This window comes from Lagenorhynchus albirostris, chromosome 2 (genome assembly GCF_949774975.1).
Source record: "Lagenorhynchus albirostris chromosome 2, mLagAlb1.1, whole genome shotgun sequence".
In the NCBI taxonomy this organism is placed as follows: domain Eukaryota; kingdom Metazoa; phylum Chordata; class Mammalia; order Artiodactyla; family Delphinidae; genus Lagenorhynchus; species Lagenorhynchus albirostris.
The window spans coordinates 70,312,903-70,323,819 of NC_083096.1; the positions used below are offsets into that span (position 1 = coordinate 70,312,903).

General features: G+C 41.2%; 1 protein-coding gene across 1 annotated transcript; it reads left to right on the plus strand.

The window, feature by feature from the left end:
• Nucleotides 1–7,771: 7,771 nt before the first annotated feature.
• LOC132511684 (transcription factor Dp-2-like) lies at nucleotides 7,772–9,557 on the plus strand. Its single transcript, XM_060135109.1, is given in 1 exon segment — nucleotides 7,772–9,557. A coding segment is annotated over 1 exon segment (1,344 nt). The 5' UTR covers nucleotides 7,772–8,175; the 3' UTR covers nucleotides 9,520–9,557.
• The last annotated feature ends 1,360 nt before the right edge of the window (nucleotides 9,558–10,917 follow it).

Consider the following 10,917-nt stretch of genomic DNA (forward strand, 5'->3'; position numbering starts at 1 on the left):
GGGAGGGAGGGAAGGGGGAGCAAAAGTAAAGGCCCGACCTCTAGGACCGGCACCCCTGAGCGGTGGCTGGGGGAGGGGAGGAGTTCCTACACCTAGGGGCACCCACTCATGGTTAGGGGTCCAGTGGCTACAGGGGAGACCCTGGAGGTGACAGTGGGGGAGGGGCGCAAAGGAATGGAAGGGAATGTGGCCAGTGCTTTCCCTGTCCACTTAGGCACTGGGGAGCTTGTTGGGCTCCCTGGCCTACTCCTCTGCCCTTGGAGTCTCCCGCCTTACCCGCAGAGCTCAAGCCCTGTTCCTACACCCCCACCCAGGGCTCTACCTCTACAATCGGAGACCCCTCTGAGACCCCCTTCAATGTGCTGAGCCTAAACACCACCCATACACCCTCACTCAGGGCCCTTCCTCCAAACTCCGGAACTCCACACTCCAGAGGCCCTCCTTGCTACGTGCTGCCTCTTCCCTTCCATGCAGGTCCTAAGCAGAGGCCCCGCCCCATGCTTGAACATCGTCCAGCCTAAACCCCGCCCCCAGGGCCTTTTCTGGCTATGTGGTCCTGAGCCTAGGCCCCGGGCCACACACAAACATCATGCTCCCACCTGCCTAAGTCCCACCCCACCCTAAACTCTGCCCCTGCCTTAGTTCCACCACTGCCTAAACTCCACCCCCAGAGCCAAGGCTGTTTTTTTTTTTTTCTTTTTTCTTCTTCTAGATTGGGATTCTGTTTTACCTTGTTGATTCTCTTATATTTTCATTTTTCCTAATAAATCTTTTATTTTTCTAATTTTCTTTTATTCTTTATACTTTGTTATTGTTCTCTACTTTTGGCTCATTCCCCACCACCACCTTTTTTTTTTTTTCTTTTTCCTGTTGTGGTTTTATTTTACCTTGTTGCAGTTGTTTCAATTAAACTTTTATTTTTCCTAATATATTTTTTATCTTTCTAATTTTATTTTGGTTTTTAACTTTGATATTGTACTTCTCCTTTTTATCTTTCTTTCTTTCTTTTTTTACCATGTCACGAAACTTGCAGGATCTTGGTTCCAAGGCCAGAGGCCAGGCCTGACCTCCTGTGGTGGGAGCTCTAAGACCAAATCGCTGGACTAACAGAGAACGTCAAACCCCAGGGAATATCAGTAGGAGTGAGAACTTCTGGAGGTCCTCATCTCAGCACCAAGACCCAGCTCTATCCAACTGTCTGTAAAATCCAGTGCTGGACATCTCAGGCCATACAACCAGGAATACAGCACCGCCCAGCAAAAAAAAAAGAAATGACAAAAAATTATGTTACAGATGAAGGAGAAAGGTAAAAACCTATAAGCCCACATAAATGAAGATGAAATAGGCAACGGACCTGAAAAAGAACTCAGAGTAATTATAGTAAACATAATCCAAAATCTTGGAAACAGAATGGAGAAAATACAAGAAATATTTAACAAGGACCTAGAAGAACCAAAGAGCACACAAACAGTGATGAACAACACAATTATTGACATTAAAAATACTCTAGAAGGAATCAATAGCAGAATAACTGAGTCATAAGAACAGATAAGTGACCTGGAAGATAAAATGGTGGAATTAACTGTCAGGAAGCAAAATAAAGAAAAAGAGAATGAAAAGAATTGAGGACAGTCTCAGAGACCTCTGGGACAATATTAAATGCACCAACATTCGAATTATAGGGGTCCCAGAAAAAGAAGACAAAAAGAAAAGGTCTAAGAAAATATTTGAAGAGATTATAGTCAAAAACTTCCCCAACATGGGAAAGGAAATAGTCAATCAAATCCATACAGGAGAGAGTACCATACAGGATAAACCCAAAGAGAAACATGCCAAGACACATATTAAGCAAACTATCAAAAATTAAACACAAAGAAAAAATATTAAAAACAGGAAGAGAAAAGCAACAAATAATATACCTGGGAATCCCCATAAGGTTAACAGCTAAATTTTCAGCAGAAATTCTTTAAGCCAGAAGGGAGTGGTAGGACATATTTAAAGTGATGAAAGGGAAAAAACCTACAACCAAGATTACTCTACCCAGCAAGGATCTCATTCACATTCAGTGGAGAAAAAATATTCTACAGATAAGCAAAAGTTAAGAGAATTCAGCACCACCAAACCAGCTTTACAACAAATGCTAAAGGAACTTCTCTAGGCAGGAAATACAAGAGAAGGAAAAGACCTACAAAAACAAACCCAAAACTATTAAGAAAATGGTAATAGGAACATACATATCGATAATTACTTTAAATGTAAATGGATTAAATGCTCCAACACACATAGACTGGCTGAAGGGATACAAAAACAAGACCCATACGTATGTTGTCTACAAGAGACCCACTTCAGACCTAGGGACAAAACAGACTGAAAGTGAGGGGACGAAAAAGATATTCCATGCAAATGGAAATCAAAAGAAAGCTGGAGTAGCAATTCTCATTGAAGACAAAATAGAATATTACAAGAGACAAAGAAGGACGCTATACAATGATCAAAGGATCAATCCAAGAAGAAATAATAACAATTGTAAATATGCACCCAATGTAGGAGCACCTCAATACATAAGGCAAATGCTAACAGCCATAAAAGGGGAAACTGAAAGTACAACAATCATAGTAGGGGACTTTAACACCCCACTTTCACCAATGGACAAATCAGCCAAAATGAAAATAAATAAGGAAACAAAAGCTTTAAATGACACATTAAACAAGATGGACTTAATTGATATTTATAGGACATTCCATCCAAAAACACCACAATATATTTTCTTCTCAAGTGCTCATGGAACATTCTCCAGGATAGACCATATCTTGGGTCACATATCAAGCCTTGGTAAATTTAAGAAAATTGATATCATATCATGTATCTTTGCCAACCACAGTGCTATGAGAAGATATCAATAACAGGGAAAAAACTGTAAAAAATACAAACACATGTAGGCTAAACAATACACTACTAAATAACCAAGAGATCATTGGAGAAATCAAAGTGGAAATTGAAAAATACCTAGAAACAAATGACAATGAATACACGACCACCCAAAACCTATGGGTTGTAGCAAAAGCAGTTCTTACAGGGAAGTTTATAACAATACAAGCCTATCTCAAGAAACAAGAAACATCTCAAATAAACAACCAAACCTTACACCAAAAGCAATTAGAGAAAGAAGAACAAGAACAACAACAGGGCTTCCCTGTTGGCGCAGTGATTGAGAGTCCACCTGCCGATGCAGGGGACAAGGGTTCTTGCCCCGGTCCAGGAAGATCCCACAGGCCATGGAGTGGCTAGGCCCATGAGCCATGGCCACGGAGCCTGTGCGTCTGGAGCCTGTGCTCCACAACGGAGGAGGCCACAACAGTGAGAGACCTGTGTAACAACAACAAAAAAAAGAACAACAACAAAAAAAACCAAAGTTAGCAGAAGGAAAGAAATCATAAAGATCAGATCAGAAATAAATGAAAAATAAATGAAGGAAACAGTAGCAAAGATCAATAAAACTAAAAGTTGGTTCTTTGAGAAGATAAACAAAATTGATAAATCATTAGCCAGACTCATCAGATAAAAAGGGAGAAGACTCAAATCAACAGAATTAGAAATGAAAAAGGTGAAGTAACAACAAACACTACAGAAACACAAAGCATCATGAGAGATTACTACAAGCAATTATATGCCAATAAAATGGACAACCTGGAAGAAATGGACAAATTCTTAGAAAAGCACAACTTTCTGAGACTGAACCAGGTAGAAATAGAAAATATACATGGACCATTCACAAGCACTGAAATTGAAACTGTGATTAAAAATCTTCCAAGAAACAAAAGCCCAGGACCAGATGGCTTCACAGGCGAATTCTATCAAACATTTAGAGAAGAGCTAACACCTATCCTTCTCAAACTCTTCCAAAATATAGCCAAGGGAGGAACACTGCTGAACTCATTCTACAAGGCCACCATCACCCTGATACCAAAACCAAACAAATATGTCACAAAAAAAGAAAACTACAGGCCAATATCTCTGATAAACATAGCTGAAAACATCCTCAACAAAATACTAGCAAAGAGAATCCAACAGCACATTAAAAGGATCATACATCATCATCAAGTGGGGTTTATACCAGGGATGGAAGAATTATTCAGTATATGCAAATCAATTAATGTGATACACCATACTAACAAATTGAAGGATAAAAACCATATGATAATCTCAGTAGATGCAGAAAAAGCTTTTGACAAAATTCAACAACAATTTATGATAAAAACTCTCCAGAAAGTAAACATAGAGGGGACCTACCTCGACCTAATAAAGGCCATATATGACAAACCCACAGCCAACATTATTCTCAATGGTGAAAAACTGAAAAAATTTACACTAAGATCAGGAACAAGACAAGGTTGCCCACTCTCACCACTATTATTCAACATAGTTTTGGAAGTTTTATCCACAGTAATCAGAAAAGAAAAAGAAATAAAAGGAATCCAAATCGAAAAAGAAGAAGTAAAGCTGTCACTGTTTGCAGATGACATGGTACTATACAGAGAGAATCCTAAAGATGCTACCAAAAAATTACTAGAGCTAATCAATTAATTTGGTAGAGTAGCAGGGTACAGAATTAATGCACAGAAATCTCTTGTATTCCTATACACTAATGATGAAAAAAATCTGAAAGAGAAATTAAGGAAACACTCCCATTTACCATTGCAGCAAAAAGAATAACATACCTAGGAATAAACCTACCTAAGGAGACAAAAGACCTGTATGCAGAAAACTATAAGACACTGATGAAAGAAATTAAAGATGATACAAACAGATGGAGAGATATACCATGTTCTTGGATTGGAAGAATCAATACTGTGAAAATGACTATACTACCTAAAACAATCTACAGATTCAATGCAATCCCTATCAAACTACCAATGGCATTTTTCACAGAACTAGTACAAAAAATTGCACAATTTATATGGAAACATGAAAGATGCCGAATAGCAAAAGCAATCTTGAGAAAGAAAAATGGAGCTGGAGTAATCAGGCCCCTGGACTTCAGACTATACCACAAAGCTACAGTAATCAAGACAGTATGGTACTGGCACAAAAACAGAACTATAGATCAATAGAACAGGATAGAAAGCCCAGAGATAAACCCACGCACATATGGTCACCTTATTTTTGATAAAGGAGGCAAGGATATACAATGAAGAAAAGACAACCTCTTCAATAAGTGCTGCTAGGAAAACTGGACAGCTACATGTAAAAGAATGCAATTAGAACACTCCCTAACACCATACACAGAAATAAACTCAAAATGGATTAAAGACCTAAATGTAAGACCAGACACTATAAAACTCTTAGGGGAAACCATAGGCAGAACACTCTATGACATAAATCACAGCAAGATCCTTTTGACCCTCCTCCTAGAGAAATGGAAATAAAAACAAAAATAAACAAATGGGACCTAATGAAACTTAAAAACTTTTGCACAGCAAAGGAAACCATAAAAACAATGAAAAGACAACCTTCACAATGGGAGAAAATATTTGGAAATGAAGCAACTGACAAAGGATTAATCTCCAAAATATACAAGCAGCTCATGCACCTCAATATCAAAAAAACAAACAACCCAATCCAAAAATGGGCAGAAGACCTAAATAGACATTCCTCCAAAGAAGATATACAGATTGCCAACAAACACATGAAAGGATGCTCAACATCACTAATCATTAGAGAAATGCAAATCAGAACTACAATGAAGTATCACCTCACACTGGCCAGAATGGTCATCATCAAATAATCTACAAACAATAAATGCTGGAGAGGGTGTGGAGAAAAGGGAATCCTCTTGTTCTGTTTGTAGAAATGTAAACTGATATAGCCACTATGGAGACCAGTATGGAGGTTCCTTAAAAAACGAAAAATAGAACTACCATATGACCCAACAATCCCACTACTGGGCAAATATCCTGAGAAAATCATAATTCAAAAAGAGTCATGTATATGGAAAGCTGATTCACTTTGTTATAAAGCAGAAATTAACACACCATTGTAAAGCAATTATACTCCAACAAAGATGTTAAAAATAAAATAAAATAAACAAAAAGAGTCATGTACCACAATGTCCACTGCAGCACTATTTACAATAGCCAGGACATGGAAGCAACCTAAGTGTCCATAAACAGATGAATGGTTAAAGAAGATGTGGCACATATACACAATGGAAAATTGCTCAGCCATGAAAAGAAACGAAATTGAGTTATTTGTAGTGAGGTGGATGAACCTAGAGCCTGTCATACAGAGTGAAATAAGTCAGAAATAGAAAAACAAATACCATATGCTATCACATATATATTCAATCTAAAAAAAAAAAATCCTAAAAAAAGAACCTAGGGGCAGGACAGGAATAAAGATGCAGACATAGAGTATGGGCTTGAGGACACATGGAGTGGGAAGGGTAAGCTGGGAAGAAGTGAGAGAGTGGCATGCACTTATATATACTACCAAATATACACGCACTTATGTATACTACCACATAGCTAGCAGGAAGCAGCCTCATAGCACAGGGAGATCAGCTTTATGCTTTGTGACCACCTAGAGGGGTGGTATATGGAGGGTGGGAGGGAGACACAAGAGGGAGGAGATATGGGGATGTATGTATGTGTATAGCTGATTCACTTTGTTACAAAGCAGAAACTAGCACTCCATTTTAAAGTAATTATACTCCAATAAAGATGTTAAAAAAAAAAAGAAAAAATTCCACATATAAGCAAAAAAAAGAAATTAGATTATTCTTTAACACCATACACAAAAATAAACTCCAAATGGATTAAAGACCTAAATATAAGACCAGATACTATAAAACTCATAGCGGAAAACATGGGTAGAACCCTCTTTGACATAAATTGCAGCAATATCTTTTTCGATCTGTCTCCCAGTGTAATGGAAATACAAATAAACAAATGGGATCTAATTAAACTCAAAAGCTTTTGCACATCAAAGGGAACCATAAGCAAAACAAAGAAAACCCACACAATGGGAGAAAATATTTTCAAACAATGTGACAGATGAGATCTTAGTCTCCAAAATTTACAAACAGCTCATGCAGCTCAATATCAAAAGAAACACAACCCAATCCAAAAATAGGGAGAAGACCTAAATAGATATTTCTCCAAAGAAGACATACAGATGGCCAACATCGCTAATTATTAGAGAAATGCAAATCAAAAATACAGTGAGATGTCCCCTCACACCAGTCAGAATGACCATCATTAAAAATCCACAAATGGGCTTCCATGGTGGTGCAGTCATTACGAATCCGCCTGCCAATGCTGGAGGTATGGGTTCAAGCCCTGGTCCAGGAAGATGGAGCAACTCCATGCTCCATGCCATGGAGCAACTAAGCCCATGAGCCACAACTACTGAAGCCTGTGTACCTAGAGCCCATGCTCCTCAACAAGAGAAGCCACAGCAATAAGCCCACGCACCACAATGAAAAGTAGCCCCCACTTGCCACAACTAGAGAAAAGCCCGCGTGCAGCAACAAAGACCCAATGCAGACAAAAATCAATAAAATTAAATAAATAAATAAATAACTTTAAAAATATAAAAATAAAAAAATAAAGTCTTTTAAAAAAATCCACAAACAATAAATACTGCAGAGGGTTTGGAGAAAAGGGAACCCGCCTACACTGTTGGTGAGAATGTAAATTGATACAGCCACTATGGAGAACAGTAAGGAGGTTTCTTTAAAAACTAAAAATAGGAGTGGCTTGGCCGGGCGAGGGCGGACGAAGCTGCCAGCGGTCTCGGCTGCAGCCGCCGCCGCTGCTCGGTACGCGGGCGCGCCCTGACCCTTCCTCTTTGGGCAGGCTCAGGGGCGCGCGCGTGGTCGGCGTCCCGGGGCCTCGAACTCCAGGGCCTCGACTGGGCAGGCCGCGGATCGCCAGCCTGCCCGGCGTGCGAGTCGGCCGGGACCCGGCCGCCGCCAGCCGCGGGCGCCACTGGAGCGGCGGCGCCCGAAGACGTGCCCCAGGCTCGAAGAACAGCCCTGGGCGGTCGCCTCGTTTTCTGCAGCCAAGCGGCGGATGTTCTTTTAAAGAATATTGAAGACGAAGTTTTTTGTTTTCTTTTGGTTTTTTGTTTGTTTTTTAATGGCTTTACAGAATTTTAAATTGAATACAATTTGACATGACGGCAAAAAATGTTGGTTTGACTTCTACAAATGCAGAATTAAGAGGATTTATAGATCAGAATCTCAGTCCAACAAAAGGTAACGTTTCATTTGTTGCATTTCCAGTTTCCAGCACCAACTCACCAACAAAGATTTTACCAAAAACCTTAGGACCAATAAATGTGAATGTTGGACCCCAAATGATTATAAGTACACCACAGAGACTAACCAGTTCAGGAAGTGTTCTGATTGGGAGTCCATATACCCCTGCACCAGCAATGGTTACTCAGACACACATAGCAGAAGCTACTGGCTGGGTCCCTGGTGATAGAAAACGGGCTAGAGAATTTATAGACTCTGATTTTTCAGAAAGCAAACGAAGCAAAAAAGGAGATAAAAATGGAAAAGGCTTGAGACATTTTTCAATGAAAGTGTGTGAGAAAGTTCAGCGGAAAGGTACAACATCGTATAATGAAGTAGCTGATGAGCTGGTGTCCGAGTTCACCAATTCCAATAACCATCTGGCAGCCGATTCGCAGGCTTATGACCAGAAGAACATTAGGTGAAGGGTTTATGATGCTTTAAATGTGCTAATGGCAATGAACATAATTTCAAAGGAGAAAAAAGAAATCAAGTGGATCGGCTTGCCTACCAATTCTGCTCAGGAATGTCAGAACCTGGAGATCGAGAAGCAGAGGCGGATAGAACGGATAAAGCAGAAGCGGGCCCAGCTTCAGGAACTTCTCCTGCAGCAAATCGCTTTCAAAAACCTGGTACAGAGAAATCGGCAAAACGAACAGCAGAACCAGGGCCCTCCAGCTCTGAACTCCACCATTCAGCTGCCATTTATAATCATCAATACAAGCAGAAAAACAGTCATAGACTGCAGCATCTCAAGTGACAAGTTTGAATATCTTTTTAATTTTGACAATACCTTTGAGATTCATGATGACATAGAAGTGCTGAAGCGGATGGGAATGTCCTTTGGCCTGGAGTCAGGCAAGTGCTCCTTGGAGGATCTGAAACTTGCTAAATCACTGGTGCCAAAGGCTTTAGAAGGTTATATCACAGACATCTCCACAGGACCGTCGTGGTTAAATCAGGGACTGCTTTTGAACTCTACCCAGTCAGTTTCAAACTTAGACCTGACCGCTGGTGCCACCTTGTCCCAATCAAGTGCAAACCAAGGGTTGTGCTTGGATGCTGAAGTGGCCTTAGCAACGGGGCGGCTCCTGGCCGCAGACACTCACCGGTCCGGCAGTGCGGCCTCCCACTGCTCTGAGTCCCGAGGCGAGACCCCCTGTTCCCTCAACGACGAGGACGAGGACGAGGACGAGGAGGACTCCTCCTCCCCAGAATAAAGACAGGCGCAGACCCACGTTCTGCTCTTTGATGCTCATGTGTGTTTTTAGTGTGAGCTCTTGTGTTTGAAACGATTGCTTCGGTCTTTGCCTTTGTTTGCACTGTGTGTTCAGTGAAAACTAGGGAAACACAATAAGCAAATTACCTGAAGGCTGAGAGGATTGAGGTGAAAGTTAACGTAGTGTGAATGAAAACCCTGAACGACAGAGCAGTAGATCACATGGCAAACAAAGCACGTACTCGGAGGTGGCAGAGGGGATAGTCCCTGACTTGGCAGCACGAACGCAGCGCATTTATCTTCCGTGAGGCGGGGCGCCGTGGCCCCCAAACCCACGCAGCCCTCCTTATTGCTGAGGTGGCTCCATGAACAGTCCCCGACGGCCGTGTGCCCCACGCCCCGCTCCCTGCTCTGGGCTGCCTTTCACGAGGCGGAGCTGAACGCGAGAGGTTCCCGGTGGGAGGAGCTGTACAGCGAGGGATGGAGACCCTCGTGGCCCAAGGAGCACAGATTGAACCGCTGAACTAGTTGAAAGTCTAGTCGAGGTGCTTTACGCATCAGCTGCCTTAGACGGCTTCTAGAAAGGAGCGAACGCTAATTCTTGAGTACTTAAGTGACATTTAGAATAATTTATAGTCAAACTGAAATGATCACTATTAGCCAATGCATTGGTGCATAGAATTTTCTAGGGCTACTTCTGGAAGCCAAAATAGAATAGCATTTCCACGTGCATTAAATACTTTGCCAGCACTGCCTTTCGCCAGCAACCTAAATCTGGAGTTTTACAAGAGAAGAAAATTGTCTCTATCGTTTTAATCAGAGCTATGCATTTCATACCGCTTTTTCACCTAGAACAAAACAAAGAAACAAGTCCCTATGACCGAGCTGCTTGCTTACAAGTTCCCTGCCGTAATTGTATGATTTCACCCCGTGTGCAATTTGTGAAAATGAACTGTCATTACTTTTGTCTGAAAAGTATTTCCAGAATACGAACAACAACAAAAAAAAAACTAAAAATAGGGACTGCTCTGGTGGCACAGTGGTAAAGAATCTGCCTGCCAATGCAGGGGACACGGGTTCGAGCCCTGGTCCAGAAAGATCCCACATGTCACGGAGCAACTACTGAGCCTGTGCACCACAACTACTGAGCCTGTGCTCTAGAGCCCACAAGCCACAACTACTGAGCTTGCTTGCCACAACTACTGAAGCCCGTGCACCCAGAGCGCGTGCTCCACAATGAAGAGTAGCCCCTGCTCTCTGCAACTAGATAAAACCTGTGCACAGCAATGAAGACACAACGCAGCCGAAAATAATAAATAAATAAATGTAAATAAATTTAAAAGATTAAAAAACATGTGTTTGTATTTTTAACAGATCTTTTCCTGTAATTGATATCTAG